The sequence below is a fragment of the Cryptotermes secundus genome, unplaced genomic scaffold, assembly GCF_002891405.2.
Source record: "Cryptotermes secundus unplaced genomic scaffold, Csec_1.0 scaffold1951, whole genome shotgun sequence".
Taxonomy (NCBI): Eukaryota; Metazoa; Arthropoda; class Insecta; order Blattodea; family Kalotermitidae; genus Cryptotermes; species Cryptotermes secundus.
In genome coordinates, this window is record NW_019727443.1 from 130,615 (window position 1) to 155,659 (window position 25,045).

Sequence of the window (25,045 nt, forward strand, 5' to 3'; positions counted from 1 at the left end):
GTAATATCTAGCGAAGAGTACAAATTGTGAAGCTGAAATTTTCTCTGGCCTCCTGTCGCTTGGGCTCTGATGCTCCCCTCAGCACCGTCTGCTCTAGTATAGTTCGTGGGAATCTTGAGGATTTCTCTACGGGGACGTAGCATCTAGAAGCTTCGCCTGCAGACCTACACGTTCAAGCCACTTAACATTATTTCTGTTCATTGCTCCGCAGTTGTGGTTCCCTATGTTGAAACCTGAACGAAACCAAAGGCTTTGTTCCGGATCCTCCCAATTTACACGTTCTGTGGTAATATTTGGCGTCTTTAATTCGTTCTTCATTCCAAAAATCCATGGGAAGAGGCAGATACCTGACCCTCCCACCCTCCTACTGGCGTCGGTATTACAAGTTACGAATGTCCGCACCCCAAAGAACACTTATCGGCCCCGATAGGCAAACCCAGTCATGTGTCCCACCTCATTTCTGGATTTTAGAAATAAATAGAAATCAAAGAAACATCTAACAACAACAACTGATAATAACAAAAGTACTGCCGGGTCATTGGATGTGACTGTAGACGGGGTTTGGGTTGCGATTCGCATTTACTGCACATTTAAAGTCTTCTCAGTCTTCAGTAGCCGTTGCCTGGGAACGGCTTCCAACGGCGGAACTGCCTCCGGCCTCAGCTACCAGCTTCTCACTTTACACAGCTGCAACTCTCAATCAACTCAACATTGGACGTTCCTCTTTCTGTAGGCGCACAATCCTCGCAGGCTGGCGGCCATATCACACCAATCTCCTACTCATCTAACTGCCGTCTCAAGACTCTTAGGCCCTCGTTATATAGCCGCGGCGCGGATCGCACAGAGAACGTGTCTCTTTGCCGAGGAAACGTGTTTCCCTGCAACGGCTGTTTGTTCCGTAGCTTGGCAGTGGGGCTAGATGTCGCAATATAAAGTAGTTTTAATCCGTGAACAGATTTCCTGTTCCCCCTTCCCCGAAAGAATGTCGGTTGTACCCACGGAGCAGTAGCTGCCTGCCTGTCCACCTTCCCCGTGTTTGTGTACAGTAGCTACCCACCTACACGTCAGTATTGCAACTCTCCGCAAACTGGTCTCGCCACGTTTTATTGCTGTTTGTTCTTCCGAGGTTTCACAAACCCACATTCTCACCAGTAACGTACGTAGGTAGGTTCAGAATTCCTGGGTGTGTGGACTTTGTCCATCGTCAGGTATTCTAGAAACTAGAGAACGTAACGTGTCTGTTTCCGTCCTCAGGTGAAAGGGGAGGAGACGCCTACTCTGTTGGGGTCCATATAAAGGCTAACCTCAATCACTGGACAGCACATGTCACCAGGCTTTATCGAAGGGAGATAACAGGAAAATATGCAATAAAATTGTGATAAAGCACGCACAGGCCTGATACTATATAGAAATAGCGGTGAAAAATTATGCAACAAACCAAGTCCTTGAAATCCGGCTGCATATAATTAAATGGAGACATTTGTCAAACCAATTTGTGTCGTTATACTGACATGGGTTGTCCAGGGATTGGGGTTAGTTCTTTCTAAGGGGCCCAGCAGAGTAGGTGTCTCTACCCCCGTGGAATCAGATCCAATTTCCGAAACGTCGTGTTCTCTAGTACCAGGCGATGTACGAGGTCCAAAAACCGAGTGATCCGTCCAATATTTCGTCTCAACACCCGAACCTCTCGCACTCCTGGCACCAGTGTCGCGGGTTGCCTATGTAACACGGATTTAGCGAGTATTTTCATTGGACGGGTAGGATGAGGCCCAGAACCGGTCTGGAACACACGAAGAGGAGAAGAATCTTGCCTCTTCCAGGAATTGAACTACTACCCCTCGGCCGTCCAGGCCATGGAGAGGTCACAGCTCACCTATACATATCAAAATACGAGTATTATCAGCACTCACAGAATAGACGCGATACCCGGAAACAAAAGATTTGCTGTAGAACTTGTAACATTCAGTGTTTTCGTAATGGCGGCGAGGAATATCACGCTTACAAAACTCCTGCCTGCATATAATTTCATACTGACAGCGTAATTAAACAAACTTAAAGAAGAGGGAACATGGGATAGGTCGAGTATGTGGCACGCATGGGCGATCAGAAAGACGTACGCAGTTGAAGTCCTAGGGACACGTGGAGACGTGGGTGAGATAGAGATTATCGAAGCAGAAGTGTGAGAATGTGGATTGGATACAGCTGTCTGTTGATAAGGGTGGATGGTAGGATCTTGTGAATACAGTAGTGCGACCCTTCCTCTTCAGCTGTGAAAGAGTCGACTTGAATCGTTTATGCACTCATGCACTTCGTTACGTCACTGAATGGAAAGCGCTGTGCTTAGTGACGCTGCTCGATGGTCACTTAATCACTTTAACAGGTGCTCAGGGGGACTGAATCCGCGTATGGTCTGCACCAACACTCCTGTTAAATGCTATTTGCGTGAACGTCATTATTCTAAGGGTTAATTAAGCACACGGATAAAACTAACTCCATTCAGCATAGCCCTTCTTGAGAAGCTGATAGTTATTCGGCTAGGCAGGAAATTCCCTTCATGTAATGGAACCCGAAGGTGCATTACCGTGTTCACAACAGTCGGCCACTGGGCCCTGTTCTGAGTCTTGAATCCAGGCCGAATTCGAAATCTCGTCTTCCTTTTCCATTCCCAAGGCCGTGGGTAATTCCGTATGATATTGATCTTGCCTGCAGAAGCACCCCCTGTCGGCTGTCCGCTGTCCGCTGTCCGCTGTCCGCGATAGTGACCTTACGGAACTGAATTCCCTTGTGTTTTGTATGGCTACTTTGAGTCTGCTTCCCTGCGTTACCGGCTTCACAACCTGACACATACCTTCCTAGAGGCCTCCCGTTTGAGTAGCAAGTAGAGCCTGGCGCAGTCCCTCAAACATAAGGAAATCAGTGCATGTGCGTTGTACGTGCTTTCTTATGGATAACGGTAAAGTTGTCCCTGTGCTTATGAAGGCGTATGGGGGAGTGGATATATAGATCCACATTTTCTTGACCTCGCCACTAGTTGGAGTTGGAGGTGAATGGTCAGCTTCACACCCCGGCCGCTTTACCCAGGGGGAAAGAGCCCCTGGTACGCGTTGAATATGACGCTGGGTGTGCCCCAGAGCCGGTCTGGGCGCTGTGGAATAGAGAAAATTCTTGACCCTACCGGGACTCGGAACTCCGACCCCTCGGTCGTCCAGCCCGTAACCAGTCGCGAGACGGGGTCCACTAGTGGCCTATTGTACCAGCCGCGGATGACAGATGATGGTGAGTGTGGAGCAGTCGGTGGAATGAGAATTGGCAGGGGAAACCTGCCTCAGCGCCACTTTGTCCACCACAAATCCCACATGACCTGACCCGGGCCGCCGCGGTGAGAAGGCGGTGACTAACCGTCTGAGCTGTTGCGGCCATTTTCCTGATGGTAGTATGAGCCTGGAAAGTGCAGTTGGTATAGCGACTTGCTGCGATATGCGACCGACAGGTCCGAAGTTCGAGTCCCGGTAGGGGCAGGTATTTTCCCCTTTCTTTGTCGTCCAGACCAGTTCTTGGACCCACCCTCCTATCTAATGGGTGCCAGAGCCTTTTTCGGCGGTGTTAAAGCGACCGGAGCTTGAAGCCGGGGTGAAGAATACGTGGATCCTGTACACACGCCTTCATGGTGTAGATAACTTGGGTAGTTCTGTTTGGAGAGGCAGTCTCCCCCGGGGGCGGCCCGTGCCGCTAATGCCGCTCTTGCTGTGAGTGGGAACCGCGCGACGGAGACGGAGGAGAGGGCCCGGCCGGGCGTCTGGGAGGAATGCGAAGGTCTCGGCAACTACAACAGCAAAAAGAACAAGATTAAAGGGAGGACCTAAAAAGTAAATATAAAAAGAAGTTATTACCCCACCACTCCCCACTGTTTTCCTTGTGTAACCGGCTTCACGACCTGGCACATACCTTTCTAACACGGACGTTGCATCGCCAGCGCTCCTAGAGGCCCTGCAACCGGTGCACATTTATGTAGGCTGCAGAATATAGAAAACGACGCCTCTAACAGTTCTTCGTTGCCGCAAGAACGTCTTTACCGAGTTGTTACCTGGCAACGATATGGGATACACAGGCCCGCAGACACGGACCGCATAGAAAATTACGAGTTCAATAGTTCCTCTGTTGTTACAGATATTCTTTGCCGCGGGAACATGTTTACCAAACCGTTGCCTAGCAACGATAGGAGGTATATGCAGACCGATGTGAGATGTACAAAACTTCGGCGTGTAGAGTGCATAGTTTTATGTAGAGAGCTCTCTCCACGTGAATGCTTCCTTACATCAGGCGCTAACGAGGCGCGCATGCAGGCAGAATGCGCATCACAGTATTTTGAAAGAAATAATGTTAATGACAATAACGCGTGTTGTCTCCTAGGTTATCACTGCATGTGATCTGGTGGATACGTACCCTGGTTTCGGAGGAAGCTGCTGCCTCCCTCTTCATGGTAGAGGTCGCACTACTGTTTTTAGTTTATGTATTTATGGCTTATTTGAAGACTTTTTGATAGCTCAGATTGCATAGTTGCGAATATTAACATGTTTCATATTTTACCTGTTTTGTGTGGGTGTGAAACTTGGTCTGTGCTGTGACTGAGAACAGGGTGCTGAAGAGGGTCGAGGGGAGGAAGTGAGAGAAGAGGGTGAGATGTGCTGGCCATGTAGCGGGAATGGGAGACGGGAGAAAAGGGTGAACACGTGAAAGCCTTAAGCTTACATGGGCGGGTTAGCATAGCGACCACTGTGGGGGTTTCGTTTGGTCGTGTCACGACCATCTGAGCGAGTGCTAACGTCCTGGAAACGACTTCGTTGTATAGCGTTTGTTGCTTCATACTTCGCAGAAAGCATATTTCAGTAGACCAGGCGGTTAGTGCAGGGCACTCTCTGGGCAGCGCCGCTGTGCATGAAAGGGTTAACGAACGCGGATATGGCACGGACGCGCCTCATGGGAGGCAGAGCCTGGCTGACGTGCGAATGGTTGCTTCCTCGCCGGTCGATCGATATAGACTTAGTCCACTGAAGTGTTGATTGCCCGCCCGCCTCACAGTTTGTGTTAAGCTCACCCATCGCTACTCGCTCGGTACAAGTCGCAGATCAGGGTACCGGTAAGTTGTCCCTGTGCTTAACTAATTAAGCACTGCGCCGTGATGGCGTATGGGGGAGTGGGTGTATAGATCCACATTTTCTTGGCCTCGGCACTAGTTGGAGGTGAATGGTCAGCTTCAAGCCTCGGCCACTTTACCCCCGGGGAAAGAGCCCCCGGTACCCATTGGGTGGGCCCCAGAGCCGGTCTCGACGACGTCGGGAGAAAAGAATTCTTGACCCTACCGGGACTGGAACTCCGACCACTCGGCCGTCCAGGTCATAGCCAGGCGCTATACCGACTGCGCGGGTACTGTAAACATGTTCTGAGAAGAGCATTATGTTGCGAGATATGGCGCCGTGTACTCCGGTGGAAATTCACAGACTTTCGGAGGAACTTAGGCCTCCATCCTCGAAGCTTAAGAGTAAGCTAAGCAACAACAAAAAACGAACAAAGTTGCAAGCTAGAAGAACCCTGAAGATGGAGGCTGTACTGCCTCCAAGGCGTTGGTAAACTCCTACTGGACTTCACGGTGTTATCCCAGAAGTTGGCACTCTTCATACGTGCCACTATGAGAGCTTCACATTCAGTGCTGTATAATTAGCTCTTGTTGCTTACCGGTTGCTTGGTTTATTATTCTATCCTGAAGATGGAAGCAGTTTGTTCCTCCGAAACATTGGTATACTGATACTGGGCCACATGGTGTCATTCCAGAAGATATTAGTTTTCGTAAAGTAAGGTAACGTCGTCCTTGCGTTTAATTAATTAAACACCATGCCTCGGAGGCATATTGAGGAGTGGAGGTATAACTCCGCCATTCTTGACGTCGACGCTAGGTGGAGGTGAATAGTCGGTTTCACGCCCCGGTCGCTTAACCTCCAGGGAAAGAGCCCCCCCTGGAAATTCTATAGGAGGTTGGGTGGGCCCCAGAGCCGGTCTGGACGCTGTGAAGAAGGGAACAATCTTTGCTTCTGCTGGGATTCGAACCCCGGCCGTGCCCCCGTCGCTGCACCGACTAAGCTATCCCGGCTTCTAGTTATCTTCATGGTGACCTCAACTCCAACGTGTTCCCTTTGTCTTGGACACGACCCGGTTTCCGCGAGGGTTGGTCGGGCTAGATTGCACCGCATTCCTGAGTTAGAGAGAGACCGCCGCCCGTATAAGCGCCTTGTAATGACGGTGTTGGGTCGCACAGCAGGCTAACTCCACGTATTCCGCACGCTAAGGCAAAACGAAAGTTCGTCACCGTGTTCCTTTTCCAAAGGCGCTGACAGACGTCGGCGTCATTTCTGGGGGGGGGGGAGCCCGGAAACTTGTTGCAGCGGGGGCCGTGTTGGTCACTACTGGCCCCGTCACGACGTCACAGCCCAGAAAATCTGAAACCGTGCTGTAATCTTCTGGGATGTGATACCGTGTAGTCCGGTACAAGTCCGTCCACATTTCAGAACTGCCTCAGACTTTCAGGGTCGAATAGTGAGCAAAGAAGAAGCAGGCGGAAAGCAGAACGTCGGTGAACTTCTCGGCGTCACATCCCGGGGTTGACCTCTGTGATAGCCTCAAACCCAACAGCATTTGTACAGATCGCCCTACAGAGATGGGCAGCAAAGGCCGTGTTCCCGTTCCTCTTATGGCAACATTTGGTATCGGTCCGTTTGTTTCCTGTTTTCCAAGGTTTATAACCAACTCCGCGGACCAGAGCCCTTCTTGAGAAGCTGTTGGTCTCTTAGCTGTTCTTCTCAAGGTAGTGCCTTCTTCTGTTTCATTAAGGCCCGCTGCAGAAGTGCATGGCGTAGTGCTTAATTAAGCACAGGGACAACTTTACATTTACCTTACCACGAACTTTATATGGGGCAGGTTAGTGTAGTGCTAACGCTCTGGGTATTCGAGAGGTGCTCGGCCGGAGCTCCTGCTATTCTGACAGGTTTGTCGCGGTTTTCCTCTGTTCCTTCAGGCAAATGCTGGGACAGTATCTCAATTTGGCCACTACCGCTTCATTCAAACTCCTTCCCAATTCATTATTCATCTATGGCCTGCTCCGTATGTTGGCCCCTTCTGCGTTAACAGTGGGCTCCCTGTGTTTCGTGGAGTCTGCATATCTTCCATTCGTACAGCGCGATATTTCCACTGTGATGTGGATTTTAGAATTGTATTAATGTAAATGTAAAGCTGCCCCTGTAACAGGCCGTGGAGGCCCGTAGGGTTGCGAGACGTCGAGGCTCCCACATTTTCTATAGACTGTCGGCTCACAGATGGCGGTGAGGTTGTCAGCCTTACGCGCAGGCCGCCCTTTACCCCCATGAAGATTCCTGGTATTCATAGAGGCTGAGTCGACCCCAGGGCCATAGTGCAGCTGAAAGGATTAGGTCAATTGAAAAAGCAACGACTTCGTCGGGAATGTTTATTTTAAAGATTTTCAAGTTTTCCATCATTTCAGTCTTTGGTTTAGCATAAGCCTGCATTTTGCCTCCAGAATGTAGTACGGTTCCCGAATGATGAGCTGCATTAATCGATTCTGTTTTAAGAGATAGATATGCAGGAACTGAGATTAGAAATGCAGTGTAGATGAACTCCAGTTTTGATGGCATAATGGCATGCAGGTCTGTTTTGTCGTCTGGGCGCCATCGCATGTGCTAACCGTGCGCTCGGAGCCTTGCATGGAGCTTCTGGCTGGCCCAGTTGGTTCCGTGGCAACCCGCTGTTTCCTCCCTTTGCCTCTAACCCTTCCTAGCGGGAGTTGTCTGGAGTATGACTTCAGAACTGGGTCCAGCAGGAAAGAAAGTAGAGCAGCGTCTTGCTTCATGCGTCTGAAGACAAACAGCGACTGCTGGTCTTCTTATGGAGACCAAGAGTGTTTCCTGTGAGGTAAGAACAACACGGCCATTCTCTGCCTTCGTCTGTGTAAGGCCACGGATGTTTGATCTGTATCGTTTAGCTAGTAAGTGGGGAAGCGAACGCCTGTGGTGGATGGTCTTATTCTCTGGTCCCAGTGTTTCCCACTCGACCGGAAAGATGGGGCGGTACAAGATGAATGAGGACGGCCATTGGAAGCAGGCTCTACCGAAATTCCATTTCCCCCCCTCCTCCGCCTCTGCCCCTTCTCCTCTTCGACCCCTCCCACCACGCAGGCCACCTCGTCGATTAACAAATGATTGATGATAGCGGTATGGTCACTTTTATCTGGCTTATGCAACGCGCAGCTCGAAATTGCTTGTTGGCTTGTGAAATTCGACTTCTTGCCGCGGTATCAAGATTGCCACAAATCTTCCGGAAGAAGATGCCGCCTCCAGTTTCAGCTCATTGTTCTGGCAGGTGGGCACCAACATTTCGTGTCAGTAATCTCGTTCAGAACTAACCAACGGAGATAAACACGCATTTCGGACTGGGAGCAGCAGGTACAGCAGCATGCAGTGACACTTCGTAACTACTCCGACACAATCACCGTACACTGCATTTAACCCTTTGAAGCCCGGTGGTTACTATGCTACAGGCCATAAGGACGCGGGTTCGATTCCCGATGAGGTCATTGGATTTTTCAATTGACCTAAGCCCTCCAGCCGCAATATGGCCCTTGGGTTGACTCAGCCTCTAACAGAAATGAGTACCAGGAATCTTCCTGGGGGTAAAGGACAGCCAGCGCTTAAGGCTGACGTCACCGCCATCTGTGAGCCGATTGTCTAGGAAATGTGGTTGCCTCGACGTCTCACAACTCAGTGTGCCTCCACGGCCTGCTACAGGGATAGCTTTACCTTTTACCGCCTGTTTGAGCATATTTAAGACGCAGCATTCTGCCCACACACGCAGTTGTTGCTACACGAAAGGTAAGCCATTCTCGGCACAGGTACCAGTTACTTCCTTCTGGCGGTCCTGTCCCTAACTACTAACAAAAACGACTTCTGCAGGACAGAATAAGGACGCAATGGCAACCGGTAGCTTTTCGTATATGTATGGATGGTTGCTGGAATTTGTGTTGTTATTAACGTTGATAAACTGCTTAAGTTATTAAAATGGTTAGAAAAGGCCATGAAGGATGGAAGGGGGTTGGTTATTATATAAATACACCCTATCATTGTTCGTATTAATCAGTTGCCACCCTCTGTTGTTAGTAGGCGGATCTCCCGCTGGAGTAATGGTGGGTTTGTATAGGGTCACGGCGACCACCTACCTTGTCCGCATTAACCAGCGTTCTGAGCCCTTTATACGTATATATATATATATATACACACACACACACACAGACACCACCTGAGACGTCATAAAGAAACTCTGCATTTTGCCCATACAGTTTATTTATATTCGATATGATTCTCACAATAAACAGAATTAACCGCTTGGGCTTTGTAGCGGAGACGTAATGTCTCCTGTGAGGTAAAGGTGAGGTAAAAGCCATCCCTGTAACAGGCCGTGGAGGCCCATAGGGTTGTGAGACGTCGAGGCTCCCACATTTTCTCTGCACAATCGGCTCACAGATGGCGCTGAAGATGTCAGCCTTACGCGCCGGCCGCCCTTTACCCCTCAGGAAAATTTCTGGTACTCATTTCTGTTAGAGGCTGAGTCAACCCCAGGACCATAGTGCGGCCGGAAGGATTAGGTCAATTGAAAAATCCGATGACCTCATTGGGCTTGTAACCCGCCACCTTCCGGCTTGTAGCTACGCTACCCTGTGATCCTTCCTGTGAGGTACGAACTGAATTATGAAATGCTTCTTAGATGAATTTCAGTATCAAAAATCCCAGTTATACTCAGTAAAGGCCGTGCACAACGTAAGAAAGTACGCCGTCTAATCCTTTGCCAGCTTCACTTTCTGAAGCTTTTATCCTATCTGAAACATCGGAAGGACAAGCGAGCACTGCCTGGGAACCTTCAAAGCAGGAAAATATTTGTGTTCTCCCTGCCAAAAAAAAAAGTATTTTTCGCCCGTCACTGCTGTCCCTCCCGCATTTTCTACTTTCTCTCTCTCTCTCTCTCTCTGTGCTTGGAAGGGCTGAGAGCTCTTTGCAATTGCACATTGCTGTTATCTCAGTACATTGGAATTCTTTTTGGAGAACTGTCAGCGCCTCGCCATGTAACAACTCGAAACCACTAAATGGATTATATTTATAAAATTCGAAAATGGGTTTACCCGGATTTAACGATACGTTCCAACTTTTGGTTCAGATTGAACAACAGTAATGGATACTTTCACACCAAGACCCACGTGTGTTCCTGCGTATATGTGCAACGTATCTCGGTAACTATTTTCTCTTCGATTCTTTGCAGGGGGAAGATTTTACTCTTCACAGTGTCTATCGGCTCTGGGCCCCACTATCCAATGGGTACCGGGGCGCCAAGCTGACCATTTACCTCCGTCTAGTGCCGAGGTCAAGAATGGTGGAGCTATACCTCCACTCCACCCGTGTGTCTTCATGACGTGGTGCTTAATTAAACGCAAGGACAACTTCAACTTTACTGGAAATTTTTAAAAACTGAATTTGTAGAGAAAAATTACCCCGTTTTCATAAGTCTTGATTATTTGCTGGTGGAGTCAAGCGCGGCCGGCGCGCAAGGCTGAGAACCTCGCCGCCGCCTGTGAGTCGATTGTCTAGAAAATGTGGGAGGCCCAGTGTCTCAACCATATAGGTCTCCACGGCCTGTTACTGCCTTTTAGCTTACCTCATGATTTTCTAGAGAATTGAACAAAGCCAGCCAATTCACCTGAATTGCCTCGATGTGCATACGTGTGCTGAATGGAGAGCGGTGATCGAACCCAGAACTGAGAGCTCCAAGACTCATCCTGTGTCCTGCCCAGTGGGCCTTGCTATGCCATCCACTTATGTTTGGTATGCGTTCAAATGCCTCTTCTCCGCTCTCGTGTGAAGTTGTTCAGCAGCATTGAAGCCTCTCCGCTGTGCAGTTTGTGGAGTGGGGGAGTGGGGGAGGGGGGGTTGTCCAGTCCAGTTCAACAGTGGAGCATCTGCCACTCCGTGTGAAACGGGGCATATCCGGAATAACCCATTCGTTGGAAATATTACGGGTAGTCGATATGGATTCAGTTTATCGATATGTCGCGAAATTTCTTGAGTCATGGAGTTACACTTATTTTGTGTTTCTGGACGTCCTCAATTGTCTTGTTTTTTTATTTAAACACAGCGTTTCGGAGACGATTCTGCCTACGTCTTCAGGTGGAATCTACTCAGTTGGGCCCAATCGCCATCTCTGGACACCAACACAAGATAGGATATACAAACCAAGCACAGCATAAACCGTCTGCCAATGTTAAGAGAAACCTCAAAACATAAATCGACACACATGAGGCGTAGCACCCGAAGACGAAGACAGAAATCCAATGTCCGAAACGTCGTGTCTTAAATAAAAGCAGGAGGATGGATGATGTCCAGAAACACAATACTCACAGACGTTTAGATCCAAGGGTTTGTGTAACCTTACCGACCCCGAGTACTTGTATGGGCTGTCCAATATTAAGCAGTAAGTGAATAATGAATTGAAAGGATGTGGAAGGAAGAGGTGAACTCGTAATCGAGGTACTATCCCAGCATTTGTCAGGAGGAACCGAGTAAAACCTCGGAGACCACAGTTAGGGCAGTCAGTATGGATATGAACATCTCCGATGTCGACTCAGTGTAATAAGTGTGATTGTTTTAGGATTAAATCAGTTTGGATACGTTTTCTGTTCGCAAGCATTGCAGCCGGAACTTCTAAAAGTGAAGAGCTCGCGAAATATATACAAACTCAGTACGTACCTCACAGAAAACATCGTCTTCATTAGAAAGACCAGCCGGTTAATGCTGTGTTCTGAGAATCGCATATATTCTGTGAGCTAAATGCCGAAATTTTTAATGTTAAAGCAGGCGGTATATATAGTTACCACTATGTTTAGAGGGCTAAATGTTCAGTAACGTCTTCTCACGAAGCAGAATACCATCAATAAGGTACACGCCACCCACTGTGATCCTGATTGCGTGTTCTGTCTGTAGTTGGATCTAAGCCGCCATTGCCGTGGATTCACCTGTGGCCCAGACAAGCGACTGCAGATGTTTTCTGTGGGGTCGTCTGAAAAAGGAGCTGCTTAGGTTCTAAAAGAGTGGCTGTACCAAGGGAACTTCAACCACACTCACATGCATAGCTGTGCCTTTGCCTACACAGTGTATTTATGGCTTTCGTGAGAGCACGGGCAGAACAGACCCTCGCCATGAGAATGCTGTAGGCAGATGAGTCCCTTGTCTGCTCAAACAAAACTTGAGACAGTTTCGAAAACAAGTATTGTGAGTATTCTATCCAGGAATAAAGGTATTGTCTTTTGATAGTTTGATTGTTGTTGTGATAAATGAATAATGAAGACTCGGTCTTGTCCTAACATAAGTTAATATCCCCGAATTTACTCCGAATATGAGGTAGCAGCACTACACATTCGGTTACACGGCGTCATAAGCTTCAGGGCCACAGATCCTCGGTCGCATTTGTCGAATTTGCTATAGAGCTCACCGTACGAGAAAAGATAAAGCTGTCTCTGGAAGGAGTATGGAGGAGTGGACGTATACTCCACGCATTCTTAACCTCCGCACTAGATATAGGTGTGAAATGAGGTTCGCGTTCCGTTTCCTTTACTTTCGAAGGAAGAGACGCCGTACTGATTGGAAAGACGTCTGGGTGGCGCTGTGGAGGACAGAAGAATTTCTTCTCTCTATCGGGAATCGAACCCGATGCCTACCTCGTCATTCCCGTGTGCCATCCCCTCGTACCAAATTGAATGGAAGTCCATTGACCAGTTTGGGACATGAAAAGGTCCGGAGAGGATGTGCGGGCGTTTCTCCCTAATATGCGTAACTTTCCAAAAAAAAGAAAGACCATTAAAACCGGTGGATTCAAATTCGGGGGTGGGGGTGGGGGTGGAGGTGCTGCCTCCCTCATCTTGCTGCTACTTTACACGCTGATCAGGATGGCCGGAACATTGCCGATGACGAAGCAGGTTTCACTGGATAAGTATAACCTTGTTGAAACTACTGATCTGTAAACAGCCTGCGGTTAGCGTAGGGAAGAGTGGCTTATGTGCGTGCGAGAGGCGGTGCCCTCTCATGAGGATGCTCGCATAGGAATCAGGTTTGTTTCTTCTCGAAAGCGTCGAGGCCGTTTCTGGGGCCCATCCCTCCTGTCCAATGGTTGACTGTTCACCGCCATCTAGTGCCCAGGTCAAGAATGACGGGAGCTGTAGCTTCACTCCCCCATACGTGTTCAAGGCGTCATGCTTAATTGATTAACCTTTTGCAGGTGGTACATAGGATAACCACTGTTTTAGGGGTGTTGTGCGGCCACCCGCCGTGCACTTCAAATTTAAATGCACAGAAATCGGACAGGCGGAAATATCTTTGTTGGGAGCATTTACACACAAACGGATTTTGCTGAATCTTTGGAATTGAATGTCTGATTTAATGGCAAAACCTTAATTTGTTGTCCGAAAGCAACGGTCAGCTTCCCAGAAGGGACTCTGCTCCATGGAGTCTGTCTGTAATTTTGCCTGTGGTTCTGTATGGGTGTGAAACTTGGTCTCTGACGTTAAGGGAGGAACATAGACTAAGGATGTTTGTGAACAGGGTGTTGGGGAGAATATTTGGATCGAAGAGAGATGAAGTGACGGGAGGTTGGAGAAAACTGCATAGTGAGGAGCTTCATAACTTGTACTCTTCTCCAAGTATAAATAGAATGATCAAGTCAAGGTGGATGAGGTGGACAGGGCATGTAGCACGAATGGGGTAGAAGAGGAAGCATATAGAATATTAGTGGGAAAGCTAGAAGGAAAGAGACCACTGGGAAGACCAAGGCGTAGGTGGGTGGACAATATTAAAATGGATCTTAGAGAGATAGGATGGGATGGTATGGACTGGATTGATCTGGCTCAAGATAGGGACCAGTGAAAGCTCTTGTGAGCACAGTAATGAACCTTCAGGTTCCATAAAATGCTGCGAAGTACTGCAGAATTGGCTCCTCAAGCAGGGCTCAGCTGCATGAGTAAGTACATCTTTATCAACGTTTTGGAAGTTGACGCTAATACCATGACGATGGAGGCAGAATTGGCTCCTCAAGCAGGGCTCAGCTGCATGAGTAAGTACATCTTTATCAACGTTTTGGAAGTTGACGCTAATACCATGACGATGGAGGCAGAATTGGCTCCTCAAGCAGGGCTCAGCTGCATGAGTAAGTACATCTTTATCAACGTTTTGGAAGTTGACGCTAATACCATGACGATGGAGGTAGCAGGTTTCTCCGAAACGTTCGTATCAGTCCATCAGACTACATGGCGTCACATTCCAGCAGAACTTCCATCTGCATAATGACGGCCGTGAGAAACTCGGACCTGACAACCCGCAGGTGCTAACAGTCGCTTATGTCGCTGTTGTACTGAGATACCTACCTGTGCTGTGGAATTCCAATTCCTCTGAGAAACAGCAGGAGCTATTCCGTGGCCCACCCTAATCTGTCCTCCCCCATCTGTCTGCTTGCTGTCACGGCCACCCTAAACTAATAGTGTATCTGTGCTCAACAGTATGACACAACAAAGCAGCACCAGCGATTGCTATGTCCGGTGGGACAGACACAAGCGAGACGTCCACAGGTCTGTACAGGTTCTCCCCCTCATACCTCGTCTGAAATATTTCTGTGGGCACGTCATAGCTCGAATAAGCAAATTGTGTTCAACAGTGAAGAAAGCAGTCTTCTAGGATGTGGCGACGTGTAGATATTGTGTTAACCGACGTTTCGGAGGAACGTATCGCTCCATATTCAGGGTAGAAGAAAAAAGAAGAAAATTCGCGAGCGAGGAACTAGCGAGAGCAGGTGCTGACACAATATCTACACGGCGTCACATCCCAGAAGACTGCTTTCTTCATAGTCACCGCCGTGAAAACCTCAAATCTTACAAATGTTCAACAGTGTTTTCAGTATGATGATTTGGTTACCATTGCCTCTTGAAAGTAGAATTTAATACCTTTCTAATGATGACGTAACGAACTACGTCAGTGATGACGCAACCTCAAAGATATTTTAGACACGGTATACCGGAGGATGCTTGAGTGAGTTAATGTGCCTAAGTTAGCATCACGCCTCTAGGATGTATGGAGGAATGGAGGCTTTGCTGTACGCACTAGATGGGACGAATTATCGGCTTCACGATCCGGCTACTTTACTCTCCGAGGACACCCATCAGATAGGTTCGCTGGACCTCAGGTGCGGTGGGGAAGACAAAAATATCTTGCCCCCGCCAATAATCGAACCCCGATTCCTCGGTAGTCCAGCCCGTATTATCACTGCATTGAGCGATCCCGTCTCCCTGTACGTCAGCCTTTCAAAACCTGAATATTTGGTGGCCTTTACAGCAAGGGTCTTGATTTTGCCGAATTGCAGGTGGGAACTTGGGAACCTTGTTAGCATTTGCTTGGCAACGAGGGAAAACCAAGATGGCCGGGCACAGGAGCTTCTGGGATATTTATCTGAATAATGTTTAAACGTTCAATTTCTACTCGGTCCATCCAGTCGGTTAATATTATCTAGGGAAATAATCGTTGGTTATTGTGAGAACCATACGGAAGACACAGACATACTCTGTGGGCAAAGTGAGGAGGTTTTTCGTTCTTAAGTGGATGGTACATATAGTAACCACTGTGCTCTAGTAACTAAACGAGACGAACTTTGTGTAAGCTCGCGATCTTCATATATATATGTGTGCGTTTCTGTGTTCTCCTTGGAGGGTTAGGAGCCGGGATAGCTCAGTCGGTATTGCGACTGGCTACAGGCTGGACGGCCGAGTGATCAGAAGTTTCTCTTCTCCACGTCGTCCAGACTGGTTCTGGGGCCCACCCAGCCTCCGGGGTAAAGCGGCAGGGGCGTGAAGCTGCCTGCTCACCTCCACCTAGTGCCGAGGTCAAGAAAATGTGGATCTATACATCCACTCCCCCATACGCCTTCATGGCCTAGTACTTAATTAGCTAAGTACAGGGACAACTTTACCTTTACCTTGGTGGATAGAGAGAGGCCTTGTGATTGGTTCGTCATCCATTGGGGGGACCCCGCGGAATGTCTCACAGACTCAATGAGAAAGGGGAGGGGCTGAGTATGCTAATGAGCCCTGCAAACGGGTGTGATTTTCAAGCAGCCATTCCCACGCTGACGGCTACGCAAGGACAGAGTCGGGCAGAGTCGTTGAGAAGCCGATAGCTTCCCTGCCCGCAGCGTAACACGAAGGTTTACAAGAATCCGGTGTCTTCTCTTCGCATGTTCCGACCAAAAGTGTGTGCCTACTACATGTCCAGCCTATCCCAATCTCATGCTCCTCATCGTGCAGTTTTCCCCAGTCTGATGTTGCCTCCTCTCTTTTGTATCCCAATGTTCCCCTCAGCACTGCTCACTGACACCCGCAGGCTGTTCTCGGGGGGTGTGGGGCCCACCCAGCTGTACAGTCGGTACCGGGGGTAAAGCCGACCACTCACCTCCATCTTGTGCTGAGGTTGAGAATGGTGGAGCTGAACCACCACCCTCCCGTTTGTCTTCATTGCGTGGTGCACAAGGACAAGTTTTCCTGGTGAGGACATGTGGCTCTCAGCTGTTCCATCTGCGCCGCGCGTGCTTCCTGCATCGTGCCCTTTTTGTTTGCTTAGTGACTTCTACACTGAAAATGGCAGTAGCGTGTTCCGCCGAAACGTAATTTGACTTTTAACGGACTAAACGAAGAAATTAGGAGCAGACAGACAGCAAGATGATGTCGTAAGCCTCCATTTATTTAAAAACGAGGACAATAAGTTTTTTAAAGGGGTTGCAACGTTTCGGAGGTAGTTCACTGCCTACATTTTCAGTGTATAATAATAATAATACATGGCATTATTCACCGATGTGAGGATCTCGTAAGGGATTAACATGTCACGATATTTGCTGGTGGTTAAGCATTGTTTGATGGACGACAAAATGTCTAGGTATTTCTTGGAATCGTGAATAGGCAGTAATGAGGTGGGCAAGACATGCGACGGAAACCCGTCTGAGAAATATTGCAGGATAATGGACCTTTGAATAGTGTCTCCATCCAGTGCGTCTGTGCGTATTTACTTAAACTGTTTTATTCATACAAGAGTTTATGAATGTATCACGTTTATGCTCGTCCGGTATTTAGCACGTAAACAGCCCCAATCTAAACGCACCCAGCGTTTTGAATCATATCTGTGTACTTCGCCATCTCTGTTGCCTCTCCAGAATCTGTCTTCATGGAGGAGACACCAGGTTAGCACGGCTCGAATCTTGTCGCTACGCCGGCTCTTATGACTGGTGGGATATACTACCATTGTCAATAAGTTCGTAGACTGGCCGCAAAGCGTCGTTGCAGTGCACTACAACGGATAGATTGAGGCACTGTCAGTTCATCTCTCGTCACAGCAAGAGGCAGTTGTGTGCAAACAGTGTAAGCAGAACTATGGCCTCTATTGTGAACTGCAGTTACATGCAAGTGGCGGAAATCCAAAATGTGGCAGACATCAAGTTCTGCCAGAAACTAGGCAAATCCCCTAGCGAAACATAGGAAGAATTGGCTGTTGCTACACGACAACGCCCCTGCACATCGCTCTGTTCTTGTCCAAGTGGAACTGGCAAGGCAACAGTTCACCGTTTTTCCACACCCTCCGCACTCACCTGATCTCGCACCGTGCGATTTCTTTCTCTTTCACCGCGTGAAAGCAAAGCTACGTGGTCGTAGATTTCAGTCGTCCGAGGAGGTGGCCATTGCCGCAAGAGACGCCGTACGGGAATTTCCTGCCAATATGTTTCAGCAATGTTCTCTGCAGCTGTATCAACGTTGGCAGGCTTGCATAGCGGCCAACGGCAACTATTTTGAGGCCCGACGTGGTCTGTGTAAGTGCATGTGAATACCCTGTAATATGATGCGATAAAGCCACAGTCCACGAAAGTAATGACGGTGCCACATATGTACCTCGATTAGGCTAAGGCCACTCCGTTCCTGATCGTTAATAGTTCATTATCCTACCCTCCCCGCAAAGAAGTTCTGCATCGTTTGGGTACGACTCTTCTCAACAGAGCGCATATAAATGTGAATAGTTTAATATGAATGGAAATGTATTCTCTTACGCAGAGCAGTGACTGCCCCCCCCCAGCTTAATGGGCCGGAAAAGTGGGAAACTTGGCCTCGGCTGACAGTAATCTTCTTCTCCACTAGGCAATTTGTGGCAGCTGTATGATTAATGTACGTTGTGGAGAACATCTCGAAGGGTACGTCACATCTTGAGTAGGCAACCTTGTAGAAGGAACTGTTTAATGATGACGTAACGGTGCGCGTCGCTATCTGTTGACGACGCACTCTCAGAGACGTCTTAGACAAAGTTACATGCGTAATGGCGTTAGAAAGTCACGGAAATTGTTAGGGACATTATTTGATATTGTTGAATCGATACGATATATCGGGGAAATTATTCCAAATCGATATGAATTTAGCGCCTCGATATATATCGCGCAATATCTTGGTGGTATAAATTTAATCTTCTTTAATCAAAAGTACCGAAATCTCGGATGTCCGAGCAGTGCAGAGTGTTTGGGGATACGTTAAAATTAGTTTTTAAAAAGAAAAGCAAAGCCCCTGCGCTTAATTACGTACCGCACCTTAAAAACCTGTGGGGAGTGCAGGCATAGCTCCATACATTCTTAACCTCGGTACTAGATGAATGGTCATTACCTCACGCCTCTTCTGCTGTATCCCTCGGGACAGGTTTGTAAAAGTACCCTTACGTAGATTCCTGTTGCCACCGTGCAGCCTGATAGGGACCTTCAGCAGTGCGCAGACTGCAGTATTTCCTGACCGGCAGAGATTTGGGGAGCGGCATAAATTCATGTTTGTTTTGAGGGGTCGTGGTGTTACGAATTTTATGCGCTTCTGTAGAGTTCGGGCATTGGTGTAGCTGGTAGCCGTACTCCCAGGGGTGGCAAATGACGCTGCTGCAGGCGACATTGGCCAGTCCGGTTCGCTGCGACTCTCCCTGCGTTTCGTTGTCATTGTGTTTGTGTTTCTTACCGCTGGGAAGGTGACGGCTCTACAGAACACAAGTGAACATGTCGGAAAGGTATGGCGACGTTGCCAGGTCTTAATGGCTTCATTTCCGTCCCTCTCGACTTTAGGGAGGTTCTGTGTTACGGTTATGTTTGTTCAAAACAAAAATGGCACAAGTGTGTTCTGAACGTTCCTCTGAGCACCAAACTTCACGGTCGAGTGAGTAGCTCTCCTGCTTCGTATACGAGAGGTCTCAGATTTCCCATGGCTTCCCTCAGTTCCTCCAGGTAAATGCCGGAATAGTATCTCCCACGACCACTTCCTTACAAATCCTTCCCAGTGCATTATTCACTAATCGACGTGTCTTATGGGATATAACGCCATAATCCTGTGAAAGTCAACTGACGTTTCGGAGGAACATGTCGCCTCCATCCTCAGGATTGAAGAGTAAGCAAAGGAACGAACCTACACGAAGTAGGCAGAAGAACCTTAAACCATACATATCGCTGTTTAGTTTGCTATTAGCCGCTTGGAACGTAAGTTTCATGTAAGTGCTGACCGTATATATATACATACAGTTCGTACCTCACAGGAAACATTATGTCTCCACTACAAAGCCCAACCGGTTAATGCTGTTTAGAGACATAATCACTGTTTATTAAAATGTTAAAACAGATGTTACATATGCTTACCACTATGCTTTAAAATGGTTAAACACGGTAAATCTTTTGCCGCAAACTCAGATAGTGCCCTGCAGTGTGACAGCCCTGTAGTTGGAGGCGGTATGTTAGTTGGAAACATTGGTGAACTTGTACCAAACTGTACGGCATCGCATTCTGACTGTTATGTTCGCGAAAGAGAACGACGGATCAGTGGTTACCTGACTGATCTGTTCACTCGTCTCTGCTTCAAGGGGTTAACGTGGTTTGAAACTTCCCGGATGTTGGGTCTAAATGTAATTTGTCAGTTCTGGGTGTTTGGAACTTGTGATATCTGGTATATGTTTCCTGAAGTCACAGATGTGTCTTCGCCCGTCACATTCATGATGCAGAGCGCACGCGCGAGGGGTGGGGGACACTCATCGCGTCGATTGGATATATCCGGCCCCCCTTCTTGTTTGCCCTGTCTAGAAGCCAGACTCGAGACGGCTTCTATAGGCCAAGGATCAGAAAGGTGCAGGGAACACATTAGCTAGGAAGAGAGATGTATTGTTCTCCGAAACAAATATTAACGTCTCAAATGTTATCAGAGGGTGACGGAAAAAAATACGCAGCGAGAAGCTTGAAACAAGTTGCTGTTGCTTCTTGCTGGTTGTTTGGCGTACCCTTTGACCCCAGATACAAACCATATATGCAAGATTTGACTACAGCTACCTGCTCACGCTGGTTCCTCGTTCGCGGATTTCTTATACTCTGAAGATAGAGGCGCTACGCTCCTCCGAAACGTCGGTTAACACAATGCCTCCACGGCGCCACATCCCAGAACACGGCCTTCTTCATATACCAAATAGTACGTTGTTTTGGGGGCACGCGGTAGCGTAGTTGGTTGAGGCACTTGTGCTACAAGCTGGAAGGTCGTGGGTTCAAGTCCCGATGAGGTAATTGGATTTTTTCAATTGACCTAACCCTTCCAGCCGCACTATGGCCCTGGGGTCGACTCAGCCGCTAACAGAAATGAGTACCAGGAATATTCTTGGAATGTTCTTGGGGGTAAAGGACGGACGGCGCGTAGGGCTGACAACCTTGCCGCCATCTGTGAGCTGACTGTCTAGAAAATGTGGGAACCTCGACGTCTCACAACCCTATGCGCCTCCGCGGCCTGTTGCAGGGATAGCTTTACTTTACTTTAGACAAGAAAACAACGTGAAGGATAAGTGTTCAGATTAACGGTTGCTGTATGTGTACTGTTGTCCTCTGTGAGGCTCTGTTATGTTTATTGCATAAGCAGGTAAGCTGAGGAGCGGTGTGTGTAATTATGTGTATCCTGGGAAAGAAAACGCGACCGTCGGCTGTAGATTTGCAGACAGGAGGAAGAGGTGTCCCCTACCGAATCAAGTAAACATACGTGGCAGTCCACTCGAGCACAATGCGCGGCTGCGTATAGCCTCAGCTGAGGCCTACGAGTCTGAGAAAACAAAAGATAAAAGGTAGAGCCGTATAGTATCATAAATTCTAGTCGCATTAACAATGCACACGAGAACAGTTTTTTCTCAACGTTTGCATTTGTTTTAATCTTTTTTTGCCGCCGCCATGTTAGCTTACGTTTATAATGGCTATTGAAATGTATGAACAACAGAGGGACTTCGCCGACTGACTGTATATTGGATTTCAATTGTATTTAAAGTACGCAGTGTACCAAATAATAAATCTGCAGTCCTTTAAAATCAGCCGCTTTAATTGAGTGTCCAACGGCTTGCTCTTAATTACATGTTTGCTGTTCGTGCTGGGCGTAGCGCTGCATAGAAAGCGATGTTACTGATTTCTGTTCCATTTCTTGACTCCCGGAGCCCCGAGTTCAGTCCCAGGCCACATACGAGATTCGTAGTGATAGACCTGTTACCGCGACAGTTTTCTTCGGTTTTCCCATGATATAATCGTGTTATAATTACGCACCACCGTCCCTGAGGTGTGTGATAGCCCTGACGTTCGGCAAGTAGAGCCCTGTTTGCTTTTCGGTTTGATGAATAACTCATGAACTGGTACACACTGATGTCGGTAGCGCCTCCCGTACCTTGCGTTTCTCTTGCTTAAACACTAACCCAACTCCAAGGAGCAGAGGCCTTCGTGAGAAGCCTTTCATGGAGCCCGAATGTTCCTCACCGAGCGTACAAGCGTCCGCCAGTACCCCCCCCCCCCTCCGAACCGAATTCAATTTGGAAAAAGTGGTTTTGAACACACTTCACGACTGATACAAAGTAGCATTGCTATTGCTTGCCTCCAGTGAGGAAATGGCGGATGGAAGAGGAGAGAAGTGAGCAGATATATAGGAAAGATTAGTTTCTAGTTCTGCGTTTTTGAGTACATCTTGGGCAATTTGAATTGATGCTGCACTTTTGAAATCGAATGTATTCACGACATTCCTAACTGTTTCTAAATGTTCGGTATAATAACTCGCTGCACACAGCCACGTGCCCCAGGCAGTTAAAATTGGTTCTGGCGGAAGTGGAACGCTCGGTGCTACTGCTTTAAAGGCTCCTTTTCTGTATGGCGCTTTAACAAATACCTTCTTCACAGAAGACACCAACTTGTCAACAAGCGGAAAATTTGCACGAATTGTTTCTGCAACACGGTGCAACCTACGGGCAAGGCAAGTCAAATATATCATAATTGGAAATATAACTTTAAGAGCAGTACCGGCTTTCATCATATAACTTGTGGCATCAGTCACACAGAGCAATACGCGCTCATACTGAATGCCATTAGGCCATAGTAAATTCATTGAATCGATAAAAAATCCGGAAACTGCGGAGCTATTTGTGGTTTCAAATTGCTCTACCGCAAGAAGATATTGGGTAGATTGTTCATTCTTATTAAGGGACCCAACTATATAATTTGCAATAAACCGTCCCTCACAATCTTGCGTTTCGTCGATTGATACCCACACAAAATTATCTTGAATCTTATCTCTAATGCTTTCAATTGTAAGATCGTAACACTGCTTCACGTAATTTTTGCGCACAGTAGATTCATCCGGCACTTTGCACTGTGTATACTTCTCTATGAAGTTTCTCGGAGTAGGACTGGTTAGTTTCCACAGCGGAATGTCTGCCGCTAAAAAGGCTTCGCATAAATCAAAGGAAAACTGTGAAAAACTATGAAAAACTATTATTAGAAAATTCACTAAGCAATTTTTGAACAGGAGCACTTTTCGTAGATTTAATTTTAATATTCTCTTTGTGTATATTAGTGTTCAAATGTTGAAGCATTTGAAAGCGTTTTTCACAACCAAATGTTTTCTCACACGCTCGGCAATAAAGAATTTCGCTATCCGTGCTTATCATCTCTCCTTCGAACTCCCGCTGATACATCTGTAATTTAGTTTCCTGACTTACTTTCACTTTCGGCATGACTACAGAAAGCTAAACAAACTTAACTACAGACCAGTCACCACTAATGTGGTTGGCCCCCAGCTTCAAATGAAGAAGCGCAACGAACCTCATGGAGACTTCGGAAATAAATAAGTGAAGTCCCTTATCGGTTGAATATTATTACGTTGATACGCTTCTGACTAATCTCTTCGCGGCCATTTTGATGGTACGCGGATGAGGCAAGTTACGAGTAGAGGAATCGGGGAAGTCCCGTCCTGGGTATTGCATCAGAAACATGAATCATGACGAAATGTTGAGTCAAATATGCAACATATTCTAATACGGAAAAGAAAAATTGTACACACACGACCAGGATTGAAAATTTGAACATAATCTTAAAAAATATATATGATAAATATTTCAAAAAGGAAATATGCAGTATAAATAGAGATCTTAAAAAAATATGATGCTTATTCATAAAACAGGCAAAATATGCATTTATATGCACCATCAAACCACGTCCAAAAGTTAAGAAATGAAGTAATTCATACATATATCGAAACGAGCATACTTTCAGGTTGCAAGAAAGAAATATGCATTTGCATTAAAATCCGGTCCCTAGTGATTACCAACTAAGTGCAAGTTTTACCTCCGCTGGGGTAAGGACAGGAAATGTCTTGAGTTATTATGGAGACGCCACACTTTGGTACTTTTGTCAAGTGAGTTGTATGTGTTGCAGGCGAGCACCTGCGTGTGTGTCCGCAAGGGTTGACGTGTTGCACAGAAGAAATGGAACACAACCTCAGTGCCCAGAGCCGGCGGGAGTTCGACCGCGCAGTCAGGGACACGCTCAACAAGCTTGGAACTCTTCTCAAACTACGAGCACAGAGGTTTGATGGTAAGAAGTTCCAGAGGCTCCACACACCTAGCGCATGCGTAATGTATGGGCCGACTTGAACGAAAGGGACGTCCGACTCTTCGAGCTGAGTGCTCTCAGCCGCACCCGGGCTCCCTTCCTGCCTTCGGGCAACTCAAATGTAACTGTAAATATTACTAAGTTTACTCTTTACCTTTTTGTGTTTAATATGTATCGTCCGGTCGAGGCTGAAGCTGACCACTCACCTCTGTTGCCGAGGTCAATGTGTTGAGATATACCGTTATTCCCCCAATACGCCTTAATGGTGCAATGCATAACTGAGCAAAAGGACAACTTTACTTTCTGCCGCCAAATTGTTGTGAATTAAAATTAAGCGAAAGGAAAGTTGTCCGAACGTCATTTATTGAATACTGGCGTGTGAGGGCCTCAGGTATGTCGCAGGGACAGTCCTGTAGGAGGGACAAGTTAGACTGGCGTGTGAGGGCCTCAGGTATGTCGCAGGGAGAGTCCTGTAGGAGGGACAAGTTGCTCCCGGTCCGGCCGCTACGCCGGCAGAGTGGGGTAAGCGAGGGGACCCCCCCTCCTCATTCTGGATTTAAATAAATGAAAATTGAAAGAAGCGATGCCAACAATTAAATAATTAAAAAATATTATTCTAACCTGAATACTGTATGGCAGTCAGTAGAAAGAAAGTCTTAACCGTAAATTTGTAAGAAAATTTAAGATTTGAGGTTTTCACGGCAGTGACTATGACGAATGCCGTCTTCTGAGATGTGGCGCTGTGTAGATATTGTGTGAACAGACGTTTCGGAGGAATGTATCGCCTCCATCTTCAGCCTAGAAAAATCCGCGAGCGAGGAACTAGCCTGAGCAGGTGGCTGCAGTTGTTCCTCCGAAACGTCGGTTTGCACAATATCTACACGGGGCCACATCCCAGAAGACGGCCCTCTTGTAAGATTCAGTAGCGACTAAACCCATTTCCGCGTCCACAGGCAGTGTG

General features: G+C 47.5%; 1 protein-coding gene across 1 annotated transcript in view; it reads left to right on the top strand.

Annotated features, from left to right (window-relative positions):
* Nucleotides 1-25,045, top strand: part of LOC111864872 (glypican-6) — a 66,680-nt gene that overhangs the window by 27,702 nt on the left and 13,933 nt on the right. The window contains exon 2 of the mRNA XM_023852443.2: nucleotides 23,908-24,066. Within this exon, the coding sequence (XP_023708211.1) occupies nucleotides 23,908-24,066 (159 nt within the window). The remainder of the gene's footprint in view (nucleotides 1-23,907; nucleotides 24,067-25,045) is intronic.